We start from the raw sequence: 27,005 nt of genomic DNA, 5'->3' as shown, positions 1-27,005 counted from the left end.
ATGAAAAAATTATAAAAAATTTTTTGGGTACAGTGTTGCATGACCGCACAATTGTCATTCAAAGTGCAACAACGCTGAAAGCAGAAAATTGGCCTGGCCAGGAAGGGGGTAAAAGTGCCCGGTATTGAAGTGGTTAAACATAACTTGTGACATATACCTGTTATGTGACGCACACATTAAAATACATAGTATCAACCAACATGAACAATATTATTATTTACAATTATGTTCACATGTATTGGATGCACAGATACAGTGAAGGAAATAAGTATTTGATCCCCTGCTGATTTTGAATGTTTGCCCACTCACAAAGAAATGATCAGTGTAAAAATCAAATGGTAGGTGTATCGTAACACTGAGAGACAGAATAGCAACAAAAAATTCAAAAGAAATGCATGTCTAACAAATTATGCACTGATTTGCATGTTCATGAGGGAAATAAGTATTTGATCCCCTATCATTCAGCAGGATTTCTGGCTACCAGGTGTCTTTCATACAGGTAACAATCTGAGATTAGAAGCAGTCTCTTAAAGGGAGGGCTGCTAATCTCATTGTTACCTGTATAAAAGACACCTGTCCACAGGAGCAATCAAACAATCAGATTCCAAACTCTCCACCATGGCAAAGACCAAAGAGCTGTCCAAGGATGTCAGGGACAAGATTGTAGACCTACACAAGGCTGGACTGGGCTACCAAACTGTTGCCAAGCAGCTTGGGGAGAAGGTGACAACGGTTGGTGCAATCATTCGCAAATGGAAGAAACACAAAACAACTGTCAGTCTCCCTAGGTCTGGTGCACCATGCAAGATCTCACCTCATGGAGTGTCAATGATCATAAGAACAGAACTACACGCGAGGATCTTGTCAATGATCTTCAGGCAGCTGGGACAACAGTCACCAAGAAAACAACTGGTAACACACTACGCCGACAAGGATTGAAATCCTGCAGTGCCTGCAAGGTCCCACTGCTCAAGAAAGCACATGTCCAGGCCCGTCTGAAGTCTGCCACTGAACATCTGAATGATGCAGAGGAGGACTGGTTGAAAGTGTTGTGGTCAGATGAGACCAAAATCGAGCTCTTTGGCATCAACTCAACTCGCCGTGTTTGGAGGAGGAGCAATGCTACCTATGACCCCAAGAACACCATCCCAACTGTCAAACATGGTGGTGGAAACATTGTGCTTTGGGGGTGTTTTTCTGCTAAGAGGACAGGAAAACTGCACTGCAACAAAGGGATGATGGACAGGGCAATGTAAAATCTTGGGTGAGAACCTTCTTCCCTCAGCCAGGGCATTGAAAATGGGTTGTGGATGGGTGTTCCAGCATGACAATGACCCAAAACACAGGGCCAAGGCAACAAAGGAGTGGCTCAAGAAGAAGCACATTAATGTCCTGGAGTGGCCTAGCCATTCTCCAGACCTTAATCCGATTGAAAATCTGTGGAGGGAGCTGAAAGTTCGAGTTGCCAAACGTCAGCCACCAAACCTTAATGACTTGGAGAGGATCTGCCAAGAGGAGTGGGTCAAAATCCCTCCTGAGATGTGGGCAAACCTGGCGGCCAACTACAGGAAACGTCTGACCTCTGTGATTGCCAACAAGGGTAATCCCACATGTCAATGTATGCATTAGTTAATATATAAAAAAATGTGCCTCCTGCATGGAGTTTGCATGTTCTCCCTGTGCTTGCGCGGGTTTCCTCCGGGTTCTCCGGTTTCCTCCCACACTCCAAAGACATGCTGGTAGGTTAATTGGATCCTGTCTAAATTTGCCCTAATATGTGTATGTATGAATGTGAGTTAGGGACCTTAGATTGTACACCCCTTGAGGGTCAGGGACTGATGTGAATGTTCAATATATATTGAGCGTGTAAAGCGCTGCGTAAATTGACAGTGCTATATAAGTACCTGAAATAAATAAATAAATTACAAAATGCATTAACTGCTTATGATAATACAGCCCTATAGGTTGGCCATGAAGAGGTTCTTTAGGTGTGATAATGGGCACTTTTGACAATCAAAAACACTCATCACACTCAGATTTTCCAGCATGCAAAAATTCTATGTTCATGTGGAAATTCACAATTTAAAACACAAAAATGTGTCTATCATGACTGCATCCACTCATAGACCAAGCCAGAAAGAACACTATGGTAGGTGGAAGCACTCCTTTGATGCAGAAGAATGAGTATGTTTCAACACATTGGTGTTTATTACATTTCATGTAAATAAATTATAACTCAAACATATAAAAGCTCATATATTAAAACCCCACAATTTAATCCATCTATAAATTCACTTTGCATATTTAATTACAGCTAATATAATTACCTGAAATGTGTTTTGCTTAGTTTCTTATAATTCCCATCAGAGAAAAAAAAAAGGAATGAAAAGTTATTTTTTTTACTACGGACCTACCATGTTTTCCTGCTGCCTTTTTCAACCAGGGTGCCATGGCAAAATGCCTAAAATTGCCCCAAACTGCCCAGAAACTGTCAAGAAATTGGCTGGTGGATCAAGCCTGCCCTTTTTTGTGTCACACAAATCCACCAGTTTTTATTGCATGGCATTACAATCTTGGACACTGTGTGCACCAAGCGCTGGCGTCCTAAGAACCCACGATGTCATCAGGTTACTTGCCGTTTAGTCAACTCAGAGGAGGAGAACATAGGAGGAAACATGGAATTGTAATGATGTTCATTTGATGTCAAATAAGCAGGCTGAAGGTTGCCCACTACTTGTGGTGCAGTGTGATCATTTGTCATTTTTTATTACATTAATGAGAATTGTAGTTTAAAATGACTCTCTATTCAAATCCTTTTTATTCTCAGATAGAATGAAAAAAAGTTTGATCTATCATTGAAATTTTTACTGCTGTCTATTTCCCTGGCAGGAACATCTTCCCCTCACCTCTAATTTTACATAAACAAGATAACTGTTTGAGTTGATTTTCCTGACATTTCTCAATATATTCCCATTAATGTGAAGCCAAATTACATAGTCTGGCTGAAAAAAGACAAAAGTCCATCCAGTTCAACCATTAAAAAAGAAAAAGTTATAATCCTACACCCACAGTTGATCCAGAGGAAGGCAAAAAAACCTAGCAAAGCATGATCCAATTTGCTCCTGCAGGGGAAAAAATTCCTTCCTTATCCCCCGAGAGGCAATCGGATATTCCCTGGATCAACTTTACCTATAAATGTTAGTATCCAATTATATTTTTTGTGTATCTAGGAAAGAATCCAGGCCTTTTTTAAAGCAATCCACTCAGCTGGCCAGAACCAACTCTCGAGGGAGTCTATTCCACATTTTCACAGCTCTCACTGTGAAGAAACCTTTCCGTGTTTGGAGATTCAGTTTCTTTTCCTCCAGATGTAAAGAGTGCCCCCTTGTCCTCTGTGGTGAATAGCTCTACACCAAGTTCACTATATCAACCACTGATGTAATTATACACGTTCTTCTTATCCCCCCTAATCTCCTCTTCTCAAGAGAGAATAAATTCAGTTCCTCTAATCTTTCCTCATAGCTGAGCTCCTCCATGCCTCTTATCAGTTTGGTTGTCCTTCTCTGTACTTTCTCCAGTTCCCCAATGTTCTTTTTGTGAATTGGTGCCCAAAACTGAACTACATATTTCAGATGAGGTCTTACTAATGATTTGTACAGGTGTAATATGATATATCTCTCTGGAGTCTATACCTCTTTTAATACAAGAGAGGATTTTGCTCGATTTAGAAACCACAGCTTGGCATTGCATGCCATTATTAAGCTTGTGATCTACCAGAACTCCCAGATCCTTCTCCACCATTGATTCCCCCAATTGTACTCCCCCTAGTATGTATGATGCATGCATATTCTTAGCCCCCAAGTGCATAACCTTACATTTATCAACATTAAACCTCATTTGCCCAAATAAACAGTACATTGAGGTCAGCTTGTAAGTTAGAGACATCCTGTAAGGACGTTATTCCACTGCACAGTTTGGTGTCATCTCCAAAGACTGAAATGGGATTTTTAATCCCAGACCCTATATCGTTTATAAATATATTAAAAAGTAAGGGTCCCAACACTGAACCTTGGGGTACACCACTGACAACCCTAGACAATTCAGAGTATGAATCATTAACCACTACTCTCTGAATACGATCTTTTAGCCAGTTTTCTATCCATTTACATATGGATTTTTCCAAGCCCATAGACCTTACCTTATACATTGCCGTGTGCGGGGGAACTGTATCAAATGCTTTTGCAAAATCCAACGTCCTCATAAAAAGAAATCAGATTTGTCTGACAATTTCTGTCTTTCATGAATCCATGCTGTCTGTTGCTCAAAATATTTTTTTCCAGCAAGAACTTATCTATGTAGTCTTTTATTAAACTCTCCAGTATCTTCCCAATTATAGAAGTTAAAATAACAGGTCTATAATTACTATGTAAAGATTTTGACCCCTTTTTAAATATTGGCACCACATTGGCCTTACGCCAGTCCAGTGGTACTATGCCAGTCATTAAAGAGTCCCTAAAAAGCAGAAACAATGGCTTTGAAATGACAGAGCTAAATGATATCCTTATTTTCCAACAGACACATAGAGCATGGCTCGGCCCCTCCCCCTTCTCCCTCTTCACTGGCTGTAATTGACAGCAGCAGGAGCCAATGCCTCCTGCTGCTGTCTCTGAGCCAATGAAGAGAGAGAGAGCCAAGAGAGTCTCTGCTCTTGTGCACACTGGTGGATCTAGATCAGGCTCAGGTGAGTATAAGGGGGGACTGGAGCCATACAAAGGTTTTTTACCTTAACATTCCATAGAATGCATGAAGCTAAAATACAGGGGTTGGACAAAAAAATGGACTCACTACATGATTTGCAGGTGTGAAAGTGACATGTTGAAAGCAGAAGTGATGTAACCTTCTTTTGCTTCCGCTGTGTGATGAGACACCAGAGAGGTGACACCTAGCTAACAGTTGGGAAGCCTCACTTTCGTCATTCACTGCGTGCACTGCTAGTGATATGGTTACTGAGTTAATGAGTTTCAAAGAGGGCTAATTGTTGGTGCCCGCTTTGCCGGTGCCTCTGTGACTGAAGTTGTCAATTTATTTGCTGTGTCACGAGGTACAACATCAAAGGTTATGATGGTATACACAGTTTCTGGGAAAACGTTGTCTAATAAGTGCATTCGACATGATCAACTGACCGAAACAGACATTGCGCAGGATTGTGACCCAGAATAGGAAAACAACTGCTGCAAACGTGACTGCAGAGCTAAATCTCAGTCTTCATGGGACTGAAGCCATTCATAAATTATTCCTACACATCTATTTAACAATACTGTATTCCATTTGTCATAAAATCCCTTCCTGTCCCATCCTGTCCTGAAGCTCTCTTTTTGTGGTTTCTGTTTCTTTGTTAAAATGCTGTCTGTGAGTAAGTCTGTAAACTATCTCAGGAGCAGGCACAAGAAGGTAACTACAGTGAAGGAAATACCGTATTTTTTGCTCCTTAAGACGCACTGTCAGGGATCACGGCCCATGGAGCCGCGATCGCGGCTCCGTCCCTCGCGCATGCGCGGTGGCGGCAGATCGCGCCGGGACACAGGCACCAGGGCCCGGCGAGCCGCGGCTGACAGGACGCCGCGCATGCGCAGTAGGAGCCGCGGGCGCGCCTCAGGCGTCCAATGACAGCCGGGGGCGCGTCCTAGCCGGCCAATGACAGTGCAGGGCGCACTATTTAAAGATGCCCTGCACTGTCACAAGTTGCCGCAAGGTCTTCCTGTGATCCTGAAGTTCCTGTACCTGCCTGAGACCCTGATTGACCCTGACTACGCTGCCTGCCCCTGTGATTGACCCGGATTGACCCTGACTATTCTGCCTGCCCCTGCGTTTTGACCTGGATTGACCCTGACTATTCTGCCTGCTCCTGCGTTTGACCCGGATTGCCCTGACCATTCTACGGATTGATACCCCCTGCTGACCCTGCGTGTGACCCGACTACTCTTGGCCTACCGATCCTGTACCCCGCTTGCCTCACGGGCTCACGATCAGTTGTTACCCTGCTAGGGCCGTTAGCCACTTCACATCTGGCTCTCCCGGTACCTGTCCCCAAAGGTCTCCTCGGCCGCTGGGGGGCCTGCTCGGAGGTCGTGACCTGGCCCGGGACTGTTTTAAGTCCATCCCCACCATCAGGGGCCCTGGTGAAAGCACAGCCCGGGCTTAGACCCCACGCTCTGAGTAGGTCCGCCAGTTGGCAGCCTGAGGCACCACCGGCGGATCATAACAGTACCTTGCGGCCATGACAGAGCCAGGAAGTGTACCGGCGTCCCTAGAGGATATTTGTCAGCACCTGGCAACCTTGACCCAAGCTTTCCAGAACTTCCACAGTCGCTGCGCCCGACTGGAGGACCGCATGGATTCATTAGCTCCCCTGACTCCCCCTGCGCAGAGTCCTCCACCTGCAGAACCTCCCGCTAACCCGGGATCCGGAGCGGTTGCCACACCCCTAGCTCCCGAACCCCGCGTTCCCCTGCCAGAGCGATTCCGTGGTGACCGGAACCGCTTCCGAGCCTTCCGAAGTGCGTGTACCCTGTACTTTGACTTACAGCCCCGCACGTTCACCACCGAGTCCATCAAGGTGGGGTTTATAGTCTCTCTCCTGCAGGATGAGCCCCAGGATTGGGCTCATCGTCTGATGGAGGGGCACGACCCACATCTTGACTCCGTGACCGAGTTCTTTCGGGCCATGGCCGTCTTGTATGACGACCCTCAACGGGCTGCATCCGCAGAGACTACCCTATACTCACTGCGGCAGGGCCGCCGGGCAGCCGAGGAATATGCGGCCGACTTTAGACGTTGCATGGGAGACACCAGATGGAACGATGCGGCCTTATGTCACCAGTTCCGCATCGGGCTGTCTGAGTCTCTCAAAGACGAACTCGCACGAGTAGGTCTACCTGACACCCTGGAAAAACTGATCGAATTGGCCATACAAATTGACCGTAGACTAAGGGAACGTCGGCTGGAAAGGAGCAGCCAGGGTCAAAGGGTGGCATGGATTCCGTCCAGAGATACAGCTCCAACCCCAGGGAACCATCCGCGAAGCACGGAAACAGGGGACAACCCGGAACCCATGCAACTGGGATTGGCCCGTTCCCACTTATCGGTCGAGGAACGTCAGAGGAGACTATCACGGAACCTATGTCTGTACTGCGGGGAAGCTGGTCATCAGGTGCGCTCGTGTCCTGCTAAAATGAGTAAGTCCACGCCCGTTTCTCTTACTTTACCGGCAGGAAGGGATGATCAGTCGAGTTACCTGGCCATTCCTGTGTCTTTGCAGCTCCCCGGAGGAACATTGTCGGTGACCGCAATCGTTGACTCAGGAGCCTGTAGTTGCTTCATCGACCTGACCTTTGCCCACCGGCAAAAGATCCCACTCCAGACCAAAGAAAGGGGGTTCAACATCTTCTTGGCAGATGGGTCCCGTATAAAATCAGGGGTGGTGGACCAGGAGACACCACCCATTTTTACCACAATGGCAGACCATCACCAGGAGTTCCTCCGCCTGGATGCCATCGCATCCCCCCTTTTTCCAGTCATTCTGGGGCTCCCTTGGCTGAGGGCCCATAACCCCCAGATTGACTGGGAAAGGGGGACAATTCAATTTCGCTCCCCTTATTGTTTGAGTCACTGCCACGTCACAGGACCCATAGTGCCCCGGTTCCTCCTGTGCTTGGATGGCGACACCAATCTATCCCAGGTTATTCCTCCGGCCTACCACGACTTCTTAGACGTCTTTAGTAAGCGAGGAGCAGATGTTCTCCCTCCGCACCGTTCCTACGACTGCCCCATAGACCTCCTACCCGGATCTGAAATCTCATTCGGCCGTATCTTCCCCTTGTCCGAAACAGAATCGGGTGTGCTGAGGGATTATATTGACGAAAACCTACGGAAGGGATTTATTCGTCCATCCACATCCCCAGCCGGGGCCGGATTATTCTTCGTAGAGAAGAAAGACAAATCATTACGGCCTTGCATTGACTACCGTGACCTGAACAAAATAACAGTAAAAAATCGTTATCCTTTGCCCCTAGTCCCCGAGCTCCTCCAGAGATTGAGATCCGCAACGATATTTACTAAGTTAGACCTGCGGGGGGCCTATAACCTAGTCCGTATCAGGGAAGGGGATGAGTGGAAGACGGCATTCCGTACGAGATTCGGCCACTATGAATATTTGGTGATGCCGTTCGGGCTCTGTAATGCTCCGGCGACCTTTCAGCACTTTATCAACGATGTTTTTCGTGATTTTCTCGACATTTTCGTGGTGGTCTACTTGGATGACATCCTAATTTTTTCCCCCTCACGGGAGGTTCATCGGGGTCACGTAATACGGGTACTAGAACGGTTGCGTCTACACGGGCTATACGCGAAGGCAGAAAAATGCTGTTTTGAACAGCACGAGATAACGTTCTTGGGACTGGTTCTCTCTTCCGCGGGGGTCGCGATGGATCCCCAGAAGGTCACGGCGATCTTGGACTGGCCAATACCCGCCGACAAAAAAGGGGTACAGCGCTTCATTGGGTTCTCTAACTTTTACAGGAAGTTTATTAGGAACTTCTCCGGTCTGGTCTCCCCAATCACACAACTGACGAAACTAGGGGTCCGCTTTAAGTGGACTCCCGAAGCGCAGACGGCATTTGAAAGACTCAAAGAATTGTTCACCTCTGCTCCCATTCTCTGCCATCCAGATTCTTCCCTCCCATATGTTTTGGAAGTGGACGCCTCCGAAAATGCGGTAGGAGCGGTGTTATCCCAAAGGAATGGTACCAAGGAACTACTGCACCCCGTGGCGTTCTTCTCCAGGAAGTTGACACCAGCGGAACGTAACTATGACATTGGAGATCGGGAGCTTCTGGCCATAAAGACTGCTCTTGAAGAATGGAGGTATTTATTGGAGGGAGCCACGCACCCAATTCTAATATTCACAGATCACAAAAACCTTGAATATTTAAGAACGGCGAAACGACTGAGACCTCGCCAAGCAAGATGGGCCCTTTTCTTTTCTCGATTCTCATTCCATATAACGTACCGACCCGGGTCTAAGAACACTAAACCAGACGCTCTGTCCCGCATGTTCGAGGACCCCGACGACGCTGTGCTGCCGGACACCATCTTGCCTTCTGGGAGTTTCCTCGCTCTACAAACGGAACTTCGCTCCCGGCTTCTCGATGCTTCCGTAGGATTACCAGTTCCGTCTGGGTCACCCCTCCAGAGCCAGGGGGGGCTGTTTTGGAAGGAAAACCGGATCATGGTCCCAGAAGAAGTGCGAACCTTGGTCCTGGGGCACTGCCACGACCATCCCATGGCGGGCCACTTCGGGGTAACGAAAACTCTGGATCTATTACGGCGCTCGTTCTGGTGGCCAGACATGATCAAGGATTGTGAGCATTACGTCCGAACCTGTCCCACCTGTCAAAGGAACAAGCCCTCCAGAACTAGGGCATGGGGACTGTTACGTCCATTGCCCATACCCAAGCGGTCCTGGCAGATGATAGCCATGGATTTCGTGGTCGAACTTCCACCATCCCAGGGCTACACTGCAATAATGGTGGTCGTCGACCGCTTTTCAAAGATGGCACATTTCGTGCCCTTGGAGAAGACCCCATCAGCACCAGAAACGGCACGGATCTTCATCAAGGAAGTGGTGAGGCTTCATGGGGTTCCCGAAGATATAGTGTCCGATCGGGGGGTCCAATTCACCTCCAGATTCTGGAAAGCCTTATGTAAATCGCTGGGAATCAAGCTATCGCTTTCATCCGCCTACCATCCACAGACCAACGGCCAAACTGAGAGGACCAACCAGACGATGGAACAATACTTGCGGTGCTACACGTCTTACCTCCAGGATGACTGGCTGTCGTTGCTGCCTTCCGCGGAATTCTCGTACAATAACTCGAGTCATTCAGCTACGGGTCAATCCCCGTTCTATGCCAATTACGGGTATCATCCCACATTCCTCCCTGACCTTATGCCTGAGAATCCGGTACCGGCATCTCAAGACGTCTTGGAATTCCTTTCAGTCAATAACAAGACAATTCAGGAAGCCATCGCTAAAGCCCAAGAGGACAGTAAACGAGCATTCGACGGTAAGAGAAGAGGAGAATTACTGCTTCGACCAGGAGATCGGGTTTGGCTAGCAACAACCAATTTGAAGATGCTGTGCCCTTCAAGGAAGCTGGGACCCAAGTACATTGGCCCGTTTCCTGTAAAACGAGTCATCAACAGGGTGGCCTACGAGCTCGAGCTTCCGCAGACACTCAGGATACATCCTGTGTTCCATGTGTCCCTCCTGAAGCCATCTAGACCGGATCCCTTCCCGGACCGTGAATCTAGACCTCCCGAGGCAGTCACCATAGGTGACCAGGAGGAATATGAAGTGGAGACGGTCCTCAGTTGCCGAAGGAGGGGAGGCCAGACGCAGTTCCTGATAAAATGGAAGGGGTATGGTCCTGAGGAGAACTCATGGGAACCCGCCCGGAACGTTCACGCGCCCAGGCTCATCCGGGAGTTTTTTCGTGCTCACCCGCGGTGGAGAGATCAGTGGGGCTCCCGGAGGGTGCCCATTGGGGGGGGGCAATGTCAGGGATCACGGCCCATGGAGCCGCGATCGCGGCTCCGTCCCTCGCGCATGCGCGGTGGCGGCAGATCGCGCCGGGACACAGGCACCAGGGCCCGGCGAGCCGCGGCTGACAGGACGCCGCGCATGCGCAGTAGGAGCCGCGGGCGCGCCTCAGGCGTCCAATGACAGCCGGGGGCGCGTCCTAGCCGGCCAATGACAGTGCAGGGCGCACTATTTAAAGATGCCCTGCACTGTCACAAGTTGCTGCAAGGTCTTCCTGTGATCCTGAAGTTCCTGTACCTGCCTGAGACCCTGATTGACCCTGACTACGCTGCCTGCCCCTGTGATTGACCCGGATTGACCCTGACTATTCTGCCTGCCCCTGCGTTTTGACCTGGATTGACCCTGACTATTCTGCCTGCTCCTGCATTTGACCCGGATTGCCCTGACCATTCTACGGATTGATACCCCCTGCTGACCCTGCGTGTGACCCGACTACTCTTGGCCTACCGATCCTGTACCCCGCTTGCCTCACGGGCTCACGATCAGTTGTTACCCTGCTAGGGCCGTTAGCCACTTCACATCTGGCTCTCCCGGTACCTGTCCCCAAAGGTCTCCTCGGCCGCTGGGGGGCCTGCTCGGAGGTCGTGACCTGGCCCGGGACTGTTTTAAGTCCATCCCCACCATCAGGGGCCCTGGTGAAAGCACAGCCCGGGCTTAGACCCCACGCTCTGAGTAGGTCCGCCAGTTGGCAGCCTGAGGCACCACCGGCGGATCATAACACGCACTTTTTTCCCCCAAGAAAAGGGGGGAAAATATCAGTGTGTCTTATGGAGCAAATATTGAGTGGCCGGTCCGGTATTCCCACCGCTGCCGCCATGTCAGAATACCGGGCCGGCCGCTTGTCTCTTCTCTGCAGCAGAACCTTACCTGTTCCTCGGTCCAGTGCTGAGAAGGCTTCCCGTATTGGCATCTTTAGTGTGGGCTCTCGGCTGTGACAGCCGGGTGCCCAGTGCACATACGCGAGAAGCGCTGCGCTTTGTGAATAGTACGGCGTCTTCTGGGACACATGACAGGTCCCAGAAGACACCAGACCAATCACAAAGCACAGCGCTTCTCGCGCATGCGCAGTGGGCACCTGGCTGTCACAGCCGAGAGCCCACACTAAAGATGCCAACACGGGACAACTCCACGGAAGTAGGAGCGGGTACCTGTCAAATTCAGGTACCCGCTCCCCCTCCCTCCCCAAAGGTTTGCATTCTCTTAGTCATCCCCTGTACTGTCTGCAGTCTCTGGTCATCTCCTTTACTATCTGCAGCCTCTGGTCATCCCCTGCACTGTCTGCAGTCTCTGATCATCCCCTGTACTGTCCGCAGTCTCTGGTCATTTCCTGCATCGTGTCCGCAGTCTCTGGTGATCCCCTGTACTGTCTGCAGTCTCTGGTCATCCCCTGTACTGTCTGCAGTCTCTGGTCATCCCCTGTACTGTCTGCAGTCTCTGGTCATCCCCTGTACTGTCTGCAGTCTCTGGTCATCCACTGTACTGTCTGCAGTCTCTGGTCATTTCCTGTACCGTGTCCGCAGTCTCTGGTCATCCCCTGTACTGTCTGCAGTCTCTGGTCATCCCCTGTACTGTCCACAGCCTCTGGTCATTTCCTGCACCGTGTCCGCAGTCTCTGGTCATCCCCTGTACTGTCTGCAGTCTCTGGTCATCCCCTGCACTGTCCGCAGTCTCTTGGTCATCCCCTGTACTGTCCGCAGTCACTGGTCATTCCCTGTACTGTCCGCAGTCTCTGGTCATTCCCTGTACTGTCCGCAGTCTCTTGGTCATCTCCTGTACTGTCCGCAGTCTCTGGTCATCTCCTGTGGTGTGTCCGCAGTCTCTGGTCATCTCCTGTGCTGTGTCCGCAGTCTCTGGTCATCTCCTGTAGTACGTCCGCAGTCTCTGGTCATCTCCTGTATTATGTCCACAGTCTCTGGTCATCTCCTGTACTAAGTCCGCAGTCTCTGGTCATCTCCTGTACTGTCCGCAGTCTCTGGTCATCTCTTGTACTGTGTCCGCAGTCTCTGGTCATCTCTTGTAGTACGTCCGCAGTCTCTGGTCATCTCCTGTACTATGTCCGCAGTCTCTGGTCATCTCCTGTACTATGTCCGCAGTATTTGATCCCTTATCATTCAGCAGGATGTCTGGCAACCAGGTGTCTTTCATACAGGTAAGAAGCCGAGATTAGAAGCAATCTCTTAAAGGGAGTGCTGCTAATCTCATTGTTACCTGTATAAAAGACACCTGTCCACAGGAGCAATCAAACAATCAGATTCCAAACTCTCCACCATGGCAAAGACCAAAGAGCTGTCCAAGGATGTCAGGGACAAGATTGTAGACCTACACAGGGCTGGACTGGGCTACCAAACTATTTGCAAGCAGCTTGGTGAGAAGTTAACAACATTTCCTTCACAGTACATAGCCACATCCTATGAAGTATGCACATAGCTGAAACAGAGCAGATAAAAAAAAGGAATTTGGGGATTAGAAGAAGGCTGATAGCAAAAGTTGGTAACTTTTGGAACTAAGCCTACAAAATTGCATAAACAATTAAATTGAAAAACAAGAATTTAGTATCACTTAAATATTCAAAGTTATGGGCAAATCTAACACATACCTGTCACAAACGCGCAAATCCGAGATGGACGTGGTTCAACCATTTTGGTTTTAGACTCCATCTTGCTAAGGGTATCCATTTCTCTCCTACCCCTCCCTTCCTGAGAGGCACAGTGACAGATGTGTGTGTGTTAAAAGTGTCACAGGCCAGATCCCAGCAGGGAGCCACGTGGTGCCGCACTGCCCTGGAGAACCTGTGTAGTTTCATACATCATAAAACAGATAAGGAGCCTTCCCAGAAGTTGAAAGAAATGCTGACCTGATAAACCTAGCGCAGCATAGGTGACAGAATTAGATGAACACTTCTCAAATCAATTTTTCCCCTATGTCTCATATCTTGGAATATGGAAGACTTACACAAAAACTGGGCACCTCGTCAGATGGCCAATAAGCAGACGGACTGTTTGATGGGTCACTCATTTATCTCGGGCGATCAGGGAAGCCGAAACATAGAACTCCTGAACCGTGCAATACATAATTTCATAATTCATATCTAAATATTCCTCAGACTTGTCTGTGTAATAATATACCCGCGTGTAGACTATCGCTCGTGTAGCTGAGAAGTTATAGACCAGAATATGGATTATGAAAGATGTTGGTTCTAATTTAGGGTTCTGCCCGACGATCCCTCCCTAAACAGAGTATTGGTCAGTTACTCAGAGCCACCCCCGTGCTGGGACATTTTAAAAACAGGCTAGCAGGCCTAAGTAAGTTAAGTTAAAGTCTTCTCCCATTCTTAACATCAATATACCACCTGGGGAGACCTTTCGCTCTGAAACGTGATCTGCTTCCATTCAAGGCTTAAATGGCAAGTAACTTAACCCTTTAACTTCTCCCTGTTATCTCTTTGCTGTTGTCAAGGTCCTACCTTTTCCCAGAGGTTATGTTACTCCATGTGCTGGCATCCATCTTGGATCTCTGCTGAGCATGGTGGGAATCTTTTATGCCTTCAGGTCTCTGAGGTCCATCCCCCAGAGGGGTGTGGCTGAGTACATATAAGCCTGTGATCCGCACATGCTCTTTGCACTTGTGTCTTGTGTCTTGGTCTTGCTACAGCTCTGTGTATACGCTCGTGACTCTTCTGGCATTTGACTCGGCTTGTGACTAAGACCATTCTCTGTGTTTTCCTTCGATCTGACCTTCCGTTGCTGAACCCGGCCTGTGACCTGTTATTCTCTGTCTACTGTTCTGTACCATGTTGTCGACCCGGCTTGCCTGACTACGCTATTGTCATTCTCACCAGCTACACGCCATTGGCTGCGGCCATTACCGCAGCCGGGGTGTCTCGAGGGCCGTGACCTGGTTCCTGGCTGTGTCAAGTCCATCCCCACCATCAGGGGACCTGGTGAAGGGCAGCCTGGGACTTAGACTCCGCGCCCTGAGGGACTTCGGTCTGTTGGTGGTGGTTGTCGTCAGCCAGTGCGTTACCCTGCCACTAGGCCTACCTGTCTGTTCCACAGCCCTGCCCTGACAGCTGTGCTGTTTTCTATGTATATATATTGTGACAGTGTGGCAATCTGTCACCCAGGATTCTCAACAAGGCAGGTTGAGGGGCTCCAGGGTAAGTGTTTGATACGGAGGAAAGTGGCTTTTCACATTCCTCCTTTGTTTGTAAGGTCCATTTTGGGAGCTGGAGCCTGGAGATTTCGAAGCGATTTGGGAGGGATGAAATCTCCAATCCTGGGACCAGGTTTTGGGAATGGCCAGGAGACTGATTGCACAGGTGTGTGCAGGCCTTTTCATAGAGTCAGGACCAGGGTTCTGGGCTTCACCCCGGCAGACAGGAGTCAGGAGGGCTCCACCTGGAAGACAGGAGTCAGGTGGGCTTCACCTAGGAGAGGTGGAAGCCAAAAGCAGCAAGGGGCTGCTAGAGACTAGCTGTGTGCTAGTGGCCAGCTGTGTGCGAGAGCCATAATTCTTGAAGAAGTCTGCAGGAGACAGACATCAAGCAGAGTGTAAGCCAGGAGGCTGAATCGTTGTTTTGTTTGATGGTGGATACCCCTGCGTGGGAAGCTTTATGTTTGTGGAACATTTTCTGTAAATAAAATTGGGCAAAAAGGCCCTTAAAGAAGTGAGTTGCTGTGTGCTTTAAATGAAAAGCTCTACCACTTTGAAGCGAGTTCCCACAATATATATATATATATATATATATATATATATCTTAGTTACATCTTTTCTGTAAATATTTTTATTGCACCTGTTTGACCCTTTTAGTAATAAATCTTTCCTTCTGAAAGTGTTGAACTGTTTCTATAAGCTCTCAACTGCAATTTATGAATCCCTGCCTTTTAAGAGAATGCTACTGTTTGTTTTAACCTCTTTATAACCGGCCTGCGGACCATTTTATACAGACAATTATTTAAATCATTATAGTGTATTAGCTGAACCCCGAGTTTCCTCTTTCTCTGATAAAAAGGAGGTGGTGGCAGTGTGAAAGGGTTAGTTGCGTAATTAATCCGACCCAGTAACAATCACTCAGGCTGACGGCACATCGATCGGTTGTCCATTAGCTAGAAAATCGTTGTGCAGGGTGCAGCTGGGTGTGGCATTGTTACGCACGTCACATCGCGGTTTTAGATCGGCCAGTCCTTCGGTCACGAGTTTGGTGAGAAGGTCTGGGGTCTAACGCCGCAATTGTGACATATTGGACGTCGCGGTCGTGAGATTGTCGCATGTTGGTGGCGGCGATCTTGCGATCCGTGACAATACCGACTGCCCAGATCAGGAAGAGGAGAACATAAATGAGGTTTGAAAGCAATACATATGTGATGATGTGTCCCTTGAAGCATATTTCATCCTATCTGACCAATGAATGGGAACATGACTATCAGATGTAAATAAAAAGCAGAGAAAGTATAATACACAACTTCCATGCAGGTAATTTCCTGCGGTATATGGCTATTTTATTAAAATAAAAATGCTGCCGAGTAAACTAGATATGCTCCTTGATCATCCTCCTATATATTCCCAAAGAAAACTTTACAACATAAAGCAGTAATCAATTCAATGCAGTGTCAGATAGCAAGCATGTAGTCATAGTTGGAAAACAGGATAACTGCCTGCGATAACTTGAAACAGATTCATAAGCCTGTGTTTATTTAATTTTATTGGATCAAATATTAATGTCTGCTTCCCAAAATATGAAAAATATTTAAACATTTGTTCACATAGCTCTGGGGCTCCACTGAACATGATAAAAAGATTGGAGTAGCTCAAGCTAACAATGCCATCAAGTGGTGGAAACAGTATTGCAAGTTCTTGAAAAACTACTTTTACACAATGTGCACAGGGCCGTCATTCTTCTGCCCTCCTTATCAAAAGAGGTGTGTTTCACATACCTGCAGATCTTTTTTTTTTTTTTTAATGTATTTTTATTGGTTTTACAATAAACAGTACAGCACATAACAGTGAGTTAGTCCAACATGGACACACAGTTAAATTACAGCCAAAAAAAAGAAAGGAAAAAAATAAAAAAGGGAAGATGCTTATCAAAATACACCTGTGGCCTGTATGGCACACCCCACACCGCAGGAGAAGGAAAGGATGTAAACCGACCCCACCTGTAATACATCAAGATACCCGAAGTACATATTCCACATATCCTTCATAGTCTTAGAAATAAAATGGGCAGCACAAATTCACAGATGGTGTGCTGGGCAGATTACAAAAACATTGTATTCATGTATGCATAATAAACAGGGTACAAAAAAACAGTATAAAGATTGATCATGCTGTTACAGAGAGGAGACTCAAGCCATCCTCCCCACACTTTATTATACCTGCAGATCTTTGGCCAACTGACAATCATGGCTTTCTATCTTCTGCATTTTTCTGCTTTGTTGTCCTGCTCAGAAGTCACTATAGCCCAGTGTTTCTCAACCCCAGTCCTCATGGACCCCCAACAGGTCATGTTTTCAGGATTTCCCTCAGATGAAACAGCTGTGGTAATTACTAAGGCAGCGAAACTGATCAAATCACCCGTGCAAAATAATGGAAATCCTGAAAACATGACCTGTTGGGGGTCCATGAGGACTGGAGTTGAGAAACACTGCTATAGCCCAAGACTTGGGAGACACCCTTGAGGTGTTATTTTCTCTCTTCTTCTGAACCCAAATATAGACCAGGAGGAGGTGGAAGCTCCAGTGACAAGGGGGGCAGACATTGCATTGTTGGGGAAAAGCACTTTGCAAGGTAAATGTGCCATAAAGTACAAATATGCTGGGAATTCTTGCACATTATGACAAGGGTTCCTGGGCAACTCAAGAGTTCAATTTAAAAAGTAAAGTATTTCCACTATGTCAAGAAACTTTTTTCTAGTTTTGGACAGAATATGGAAGGATTAGAACTTCTTTTGAGTGTTTACTGTTATGTGGGATTCCCCAATTCCCGCCTTGATGGCAATGGTTTCACTAGACAGAACGCAAAGGAAACCTGCAATAGGGACAGAGACAGAACTAAAAATCTGACAGGGGTTCTAGACTTTCCCTTCATATCTCACTTACCTCTTCAGGTCATTAGTTGCTGTCTAGTAAAACATCAGAAGTACAGGAAGTGAGAGTAAATATCTCTAATGGAGCTTTGGCTAGCAGTAAAAACCTGACATGCCTTCCAATCATTCTCCCCAGAACTGAAGAAAAAGGTCTGGCTGGACATACACTTTGACTTCTGGATGAACATGTTCCTTCTGATGAACCTGTGAGACGGATAGGCTAAATACTACCTCTAGAAGTGTAATTATTCTATAGATAATCCCATATCTAAATTTATCTTGTGTACATTTTTTACATTAATATAATCTTATCATAAGCACTACATTGCAATCTTAAATATCAATGGGTTAAATTAATTATTTTGTGACATAGTAGCTTAATAAAATAAATTATGTGGACAACAATGATGGCTTTCTGTGCTCAGCGATGTGGCTGTACTTTTTTTGCATGTCCTTTAGTGTATTTAAATTTTTCTTTTAAACTATTAAATGTCTTTAAAATTCCTTCCTTACCTCATCCAAACACTGAAAGGCTGGACTTGCAGACACATCTTTTGGGCTCTTCTCCTGAGTGCCTATAGGAGCTAAAGCATACAAAGGCTTCGCATGCAGATCTTCCTCCTCCTCTTCTGCAGAAGAGTCACTTTCTTCTGACCTCTCTTCACTGGTACTGCTCATCTTCATAGACTCTGCTAATGCAATTTCAGAATATGTTATCATGAATAAATTGGCCAAGTTTCAACAAACTTTTTTTCTGCTGTAATAAATAGGGCAGGCAAATGACTTTACAATTCCAGACTCAGAAAGTCAAATCCAGAAGTTAAAATATAATTTCAAGCAGCCAGGGACATGAGTTTTTACAACAATAAATTGTTTTTTGGATGGTGACACTGCACAGAAAGCATGGAATAGGGACTTGGAGGCTGACCATACTGATGAAGACTGGACCTGTATAAACACTAATCTGCTCAAAGGTTCCATCAAAATAAACATTCAGGAAACGAACTACAAACTCCATAGCCAATGGCACCATATCCCAATGCATTCCCACACCATTTGCCCTGATGTACCAGGCATTTGCTGGCAATGCCAATCTGACAAAGGGATGCTCTTACACATTTGGTGGTGCCCTCAGATACACCCCTTCTGCACTGATGTACATTCCACACTTCCAACAGATAACGAACCGTGACCTGCCCTTCGAACCCGCTACTTTTCTGCTACACCATACAGACATGTCCCCAGCTAAATACAATGATTCTTGACCATTCATATGCTGAATACAGCCAAGATGCTTATCCCTAGGCTCTGGAGATCAACTAAGGCCCTGGATCTATCTGACTGGTTCCATCGCATTGAGCAGGTGAGGGAGATGGAGGAACTGGTACATACCAGCAAAGAAACTATATCCTCATTTACAGTTGCAAGAAAAAGTATGTGAACCCCTTGGGATTACATGGAGTTTTGCATGAATTGGGCATAAAATGTGCTCTGAACATCATCTAAGTCACAACAATTGAAGAACACAGTCTGCCGAACATAATACTACACAAACATTAGATGTTGCCATGGTTTAATTGCACATAACATGTAAACATTCACAGTGCAGGGAGGAAAAAGTATGTGAGGCCCTAGCTTAATGACTTCTCCCAGAGCTAATTGGAGCCAGGAGTGAGCCAACCTTGACTCCAATCAGTGTGATGATATTGGATGTGTTGCTGACAGCTGTCCTGCCCTTAAAAAACACACACCTGTTTTGGGTTTACTGGTTTCAAGAAGCACTGTCTGATGTGAACCATGCCTCGCAGAAAAGAGCTCTCAGAAGACCTACGATCAAGAATTGTTGACTTGCATGAAGCTGGAAAGGGTTACAAAAGTATCTCCAAAAGCCTTGATGTTCATGTGTCCACGGTAAGACAGACTGTCTACAAATGGAGAAAGTTTAGCACTGTTGCTACTCTCCCTAGGCGTGGTCGTTCTGTAAAAATGACTGCAAGAGCACAGCGCAGAATGCTGCATGAGGTAAAGAAGAATCTCAGAGTGTCAGCTAAAGACCTACAGAAATCTCTGGCACATGCTAACATTTTTGTTGACACATCTACAATAAGGAAAACATTAAACAAGAATGGAGTACATGGGAGGACACCACAGAGGAAGCCATTGCTGTCCAAAAAGAATATTGCAGCACGTTTGAAGTTTGCAAAAGAGCACCTGGATGTTCCACAGCACTACTGGCAAAATATACTGTGGACAGATGAAACCAAGATTGAGTTGTTTGGGAAGAACACACAACACTATGTGTGGAGAAGAAAAGGCACAGCACACCAACATCAAAACCTCATCCCCACTGTAAAACATGGCGGAGGGAGCATCATGGTTTGGGGCTGCTTTGCTGCCTCATGGCCTGGAAGGATTGTTGTCATTGATGGGAAAATGAATTCCAGAGTTTATCAAGACATTTTGCAGGAAAACGTACGACCATCTGTCCGCCAACTGAAGCTCCGCAGAGGATGGGTGATGCAACAGGACAATGACCCAAAGCATACAAGTAATTCAACAAAACAATGGCTGCAACAGCACAGAATACGCCTTCTGGAGTGGCCCAGTCAGAGTTCTGACCTCAACCCGATTGAAATGCTGTGGCATGACCTTAAGAGAGCGATTCACACCAAACATCCCAAGAATATTGCTACACTGAAACAGTTTTGCAAAGAGGAGTGGTCCAAAATGACTCCAGATCGTTGTGCAGGTCTGATCTGTAACTACAGGAAACGTTTGGTTGAGGTTATTGCTGCCAAAGGAGGGTCAACCAGTTATTAAGTCCAAAGGTTCACATACTTTTTCCTCCCTGCACTGTGAATGTTTACATGTTATGTGCAATTAAACCATGGCAACATCTAATGTTTGTGTAGTATTATGTTCAGCAGACTGTGTTCTTCTATTGTTGTGACTTAGATGACGTTCAGAGCACATTTTATGCCCAATTCATGCAAAACTCCACGTAATCCCAAGGGGTTCACATACTTTTTCTTGCAACTGTACTACCACCTGGATGAGGTGGTTCTTGTTTAGGATTCAGACTTGTACAAGCAACATTGTTTCTTTTGACTGAGCTGTCTTGTGTCCATACCCCATGTACTGTATTACTCTGCCTCACTTGGTTGGGTGACAAGATTACAGGTACTCTCTAGGGGCCCTTTCTCCCCCTTCCCCATCTTCACCCTCTTTCTTCTTACTCTCCTTTTTTTTTTTCTTCTCCAGCTCATATTTATTTATATTTTTTACCTCCACCTTTCCCCACTAAGCCTTCTCCTTCCCTGAATCCCCTGTCCCCTCTTTTTCCCCACCCCCTTTGTCAGCTCTCCCCTTTACACCCATTTATTGACCATCCCAGGATTATACCCCCCATGCACCACATACTGACCACAAGCCATTTTTATATCCTGAGTGCTCTCATTCATTCCGTTGAGATTCTGTTCTTGTTGTTTTCCACTGTTGGGCTCACGCCCCTTTAATCCAATTTTTGGTTGACACTTTGTAACCTCTGATTGTTAATACATATTGATACTGTACTGCAGATCCTTTGTCATATGCTGCTTTATGCACCGGATGTTTTTTGTACTGTATTACCTGTAATTTTTCTCAATAAATATTATGGAACAAAAAACAATTTTTTTTGTTTTTTTTAATTAGGTGACAACTACAGCCATTTTTCTGCATAGCCCTCATTCAGGGCAAAGTAACAGTGTCGGTGTAAAGGCCCCTCCACCCAGTAATAGTTGTCTCTCCATTGCATCCTTGCTGCTCTTTTCAATGTTGCAGCTGCCACCAAAATGCATGACAAGGGATTCTCAGAACACTGGGAGTGAACTAAAGTGACAGCACTGCAAACAAAGTGTACTTTAAGACACTATGGGGTTTATGTACTAAAGCTGGAGAGTGCAACATTAGGCTCACTTCTGCATAGAAACCAATCAGCTTCCAGTTTTATTTGCCAAAGCTTAATTGAACAAGCTGAGGTTGAAAGCTGATTGGTTTCTATTGATTTTGCACTCTCCAGCTTTAGCATATAAGCCCCTATTTGTTTGATTGAAACATTGTACTAAGCCATGTGATATTAGATGAGTAACTGTTGTAATGCCTCAGATGTGTCAAATGACTAAAGGAACAGAGACCATTAGTTTTTGAAAGTAAATGCTAATTTAGTGAATTAAGTGATGATGTGTTCACATCAATCTTCCAATCATGTGTAAGCAAAACCTTTTTTCTTCCCTTGCACATAATTGGGTATTTAGTCCTAAAAACACAGCTTTACCTGATTTACTAAGTTAAGTAAATAACCTCTTCCCCTTTAGTAAATCAATCTCATAGAGTTCTGTAAACAGGGTAAACAAAGAGTTCATTTTAGCATAGCTTCACATGTTAAACATAGACTAATGTTCCACCTGCTGGCTGGATAGAAAATTACATACTATCACTATGAAATCATTTACACACGCCTAATTAAATGAGAAAAAACATTCTTTACAGTTTATTTTATTAGCCTTGATTATAAATAAAGAAACAAGATTTTCAACCACTATAAAATTCAGTTTAGGATAGTAGTCATTTGTAGGGAGGATTGCGGATAAGATCAAGTTGATATATTTTTTAAATGTTGTGGTTATGCCATTACAACTCAGATACCATTTATTTTCTGTTTAATACTGTTTTATGCATAGAAGCGTGGATTTAAAAAAAAAAATTCTAAGTGCTCTCTTCTTTTTAGCTTGGTTTTTGACTTGGGGTATACCCTTAACCTCTACACATAAATGTTAGCCTATATATAAAAGCAGCTTTATTTGCCTGAAGTTCTTCTTTGAGGGTCATTGTTGATATTCTGCTTTTTTTGGCTCGGGAAATGAAAGTTCAACTCAGAATGGTTGCTGTGGCAACAAGCATGTATGAATTTACAAAATATACTGGCTTCTGGCAAAGTTCCTTTATGAAACTCCGAGGAGACCTTTCACATATTTAGCCTGTGCATAAGAATGCAGCATAAGCTATACAACTTATGGTGAAATATGTTAAAATAAAATACTAAATCACAAGCACTGAAAGTGTTCAAAGCAGAAATAATACTTGTCAGAGCCATATATGCTTTTAAGACATTCATATTTTATTTTTGATTGCGTAGGGAATGAGACAGATCGCTTTATATCTATTTGTCCCAGCATTTATTTATTTATTTATTTTTACTTCGAATGAAAGCTATTATTCTTAAAGGAGAAGTACAGCCATAGCTCTTTTGGCTGTACTTCTCCTGTGGATCACAGGAGTGCAGTTCGTTCTGCACTCCTTTGATCCGATTTCAGCCAGCAGCAGGCTAAAGTAAGCTGATGGCTGACATCACTCAGCCAGTTTAGGCTGGGGAAGGATTATGATCATATGCTTGGGATCCACTAAGGAGCCTGGAGCAGCACCTTGATCAGCCTCTCAGCAATCCACCGAGAGCCTGAGCCAGCCACTCTTGCCTCCTTCACAGCCCAGTGCTCCAGTGAGCACTGGAGGGGAGGGGGGGCAGAATAGACAGCAGCAATCAACAGGCACCACTCTCTGCTCAGAGCAGCAGGGAGAACGGAGCGATCAGCGGTATCTAATCGCTCAGTTCTCACTCTCACAGCCGGCAGGGGACAGATGCAGCATCCACCTAGGAAAGTATATCAGTAATTTAAAAAAATATAAATAAATCACATACTTCTCTTTTAAGAACAGCTTTTCTCAAATTTTTACCCCAGAGGAACCCTTATTATTATTAATATTATTATTATACAGGATTTATATAGCGCCAACAGTTTGCTCAGTGCTTTATAATATAAAGGGAGACAATACAGCAACGGTATAGTTCAATACCAGAGGTTTAGGAGGGCCCTGCTCCTTGGAGCTTACAATCTAAGCCCTTGAACCACTGAAATCATTTTTAGGTCTCAAGCAACCCTTGCTAAGAAATAGAACTCAAAGAATGTTATCAATATCAGTAAGTTACAAATATAATATAAATTAAAAGATTAAAGAATAGGGCATAGCTGGAGTATTTGACACTTCCGATGAATCATTGTAAATACTCAGGGCTGGTTCACACTACAGAAACGCAGTCCAGGTGTGTTATGGATGCGTTTCCACATACATGTTTTTGCACGTTTTTGACGCATTCCGGGGCGTTTTTGATAGGTTTTTGACACGTTCCAGTACAGTTCTGTACAGAAAAAATGCAGCATGTTCTACTTTTTTTCTGCAACCAGAACACACTGGAACTACAAGCACTGATGTGAACTATGTTATTGACAACCATATAACCTACTTTCTGTGCGTTTTGAATGCAGAAAAAAGCAAATGAAACACATGTAGTGTAAACTGGCCCTTAAAGACTCTAAATTAAAAAAAAAAATACCTTCCAATTACAGTCACAAAATGATTACCAAAAATAAAAAAGATAAATTATTGGTCAGTGGTGAAGCACCTCCATATATGGTCAATGGGAAAAATGCCACTCCTACAGACACTTAAAAAGATCTTTGGTGTCATGCCACCAAGTTTTGTTTGTCCTGGAACTATGCACGAGAAGGAAGGTTAGTCAGCCACAGCTCAAAACACCCCTAGAACCTCTGGAGGAACCCTAGAATTCCACTGAACTCTTATTGAGAATGGCTGCTTTAGAGTATATTTGATACAAACAGACACTGAGTTTTTCATTTGGATATCTTGGGACTCAAGCCTCTATGATGCAAAGGTTAATTTGTATAATCACTGTCAGAATAGTCCAGCTGTCTCTGGGTTTAGTCTTCAACTAATCAGTGTCATCTATCCCCAAGAATACCTACAACTACTGCTTATTATACTATAGCGGCACCTAGTGTCTTGGCACAGATCTGCAGTACAGTGACCACAGAGGCGCCCCATGTTCGGTACAGAGCCGTACTACAATGACACATAGGGGTTTATTTACTAAAGCTGGAGAGTCCAAAATCAGACTTCCTTCTGCATAGAAACCAATCAGCTTCTAACCTCAGCTTGTTCAATGAAGCTTTGGCAATGAAACCTGGAAGCTGATTGGTTTCTATGCAGAAGGGAGTCTGATTTTGGACTCTCCAGCTTTAGTAAATAAACCCCATAGTGACATTTACATCTGCTGCTTATTCTGCTAAAGTGTAAGTGCATTGGCTCTTTAATGTTTTTAATGTGATTTGCAAAAACACAATGCACTTATTCAGCTAAAATGCAAATAGTAAATCATTGTATTTAGATACTCTTATACAAGTTGGTATGCAACACAAGGAAAGGTTACCGTCAATGAGCCCACCCTTTTAGAAAGTTATAACTAGGCATTTGTTAAAAAAGGTTGAGCTTGTCCCTGTCCCACCCATCCAAGTCTCTCTGTTGATCAGTAAGTTCATCCATCACAGTAGTTGGTTTTACCGAATACTTGAAAAAAGTTTTAGCCTCTAAATTTCAGAAACAGGAGTCCCACTCATGTCAATGAGAATTTAAACCAAGGAGTGTATTAAATGGCAGTGAATTATGTAAAATTGTGCAGAATGGTTTAGGAAGCTCCTGGTAGCCCTGTCTGGGGTAAAAAAAAAAAAAGAAAAAATTGAAATGCAGTCTCAGTGAAATACGATAAGAAAAAACAGCACCAGCTCTTAGCAGCCCTGGACGTCCAAACTAGTTAACCTTTCTGTAAAAAGAATGTATTCCCTTAGGTTTGGGGGGGAGGGAAATCTTTGGGATGCTCAAACAGCAGCAGGAACAGTGCCAGAAACAGTGTAAGCTCAAAAAGTAGTGTAAGCCAAGGATACAAAGAGTTTGAGCCTGACAGATGGCAAGAACCTAGTAAGTAAGGCTCCATGTACACTCACGTTTAGGAGCTTTTCTGCATTTTTTTCAGCAGCCCCTGAACTCTACCTAATGTTTTCCTATGTGTCCATTTCATTTACAATCGTTTTTGAATGCACCAAACTTGTGTTCAGGAGTAGATTTTATCAGCGTTTCAAACACCAAACGCTTGTAAACGTTTGTAAATGTGGCTAACTGCGTTTATAAGCGTTTGGAAAATTTTTTTAACTCTTCCATTTCCAGATGCTGTCCAGAGCCTATTTTCACCATGAAAAATGCATGCAAAGCATTTTCCCTGTACTCAAATGGACCTAGCACACCATACTTTGAGGTTTTGCATGAAAGAAAATATGTTAGACGCTGCTGCAATAATTTCTGCACAGAAATGAGCTGGAACACATCCAAACACCACAAAAAATAAAAAAAGACAGCTAGTCTCAACAAATACTGCATTCTCTCTGCTTCTGCTCTCTCTATTTCTCTCAAATTGTCTGAAAGTTAATTTTTTACTGTTTTTCAGTGCATTCTGGGCATTTTGGAAGGTCACCGGAGGTTATCGTTAAAAAACGCTCATAAACATGCATAAACGTGGTATGCAATCGCGGCTAAACAGATGTTTTTTAACCTACGTTTTCCAGCAGTCAGTTTCCATCGTTCAGAAGTGTTTTCCAAACGTCCTGTGTACATGGAGCCTAATAGGCACAGGTGCACAAGCAATGTAAACCACTGATTTCACAAAGTGTACCAGGGATAGCATGATATTGCTAAGAGCAAGGTGGCAGGACCCTTGAAGTGGCAAGGTAACAACAGCGTAGGTACACAAGCAGAACAAGTCCTCATTCCAAACATTGCACTGGGGATAATAAGATATTGTTCAGTGTTTGGACATGGGGGGTGGCGTAGCCATTGGGTGTCAAGGTAATTAGAGCAGTAGGCATAATTGCACAAGTAGCGTGAATTACTCACTCCAAAAACTGTACCAGGGATAGAAAAATATTTCTGAGAATTTGGGCCTGACAGATTGTAACAACCTCTCCCTACACTTCCTTCACCTTCTCAGCCAAAGCGAGGAGTGAGTAATGTTGTGAAAAGGCTCCAATTCATACTAGAGGGGATAGAACATTTTTCAATGTCTCAGATTAGTCTTGTGAAGGTTACATGGCTTCCAGAAGTTCTGGGAAACCAAACTGACAAAAAAACCCCACTGAAATTCAGATTCAGCTAAGAAATCATAATTTATTAAATCTGTTCCAAATTTAGCACCTTCCAAATTTGTTGATCAACTCTAATCACTAGGCTGGGCAAGTAACAGGAAAAGTTGAAATTTACATGTGATTTCAGCTTTTTTTTCTTTTTGACAGCAACCTTCTCCTGGGCAAAGAGGTTTAC

General features: G+C 45.1%; 1 protein-coding gene across 2 annotated transcripts in view; it reads right to left on the bottom strand.

Annotated features, from left to right (window-relative positions):
• CCDC146 (coiled-coil domain containing 146) overlaps window positions 1-27,005 on the bottom strand; it is a 142,371-nt gene that overhangs the window by 107,519 nt on the left and 7,847 nt on the right. Inside the window, exon 2 of one of the 2 annotated variants that reach the window (XM_089685670.1) lies at window positions 18,258-18,436. In XM_089685670.1, coding sequence (XP_089541796.1) covers window positions 18,258-18,428 — 171 coding nt within the window. In that variant the 5' untranslated portion in view covers window positions 18,429-18,436. The remainder of the gene's footprint in view (window positions 1-18,257; window positions 18,437-27,005) is intronic. The other variant, XM_089685676.1, reaches the window with a different exon arrangement.

This window comes from Staurois parvus, unplaced genomic scaffold (genome assembly GCF_062004578.1).
Source record: "Staurois parvus isolate SC_StPar_1 unplaced genomic scaffold, SC_StPar_1.0 ptg000019l, whole genome shotgun sequence".
NCBI lineage: Eukaryota > Metazoa > Chordata > Amphibia > Anura > Ranidae > Staurois > Staurois parvus.
Note: the sequence above shows the minus strand (reverse complement) of the source record. Positions and strands in the feature narration are given on the sequence as shown.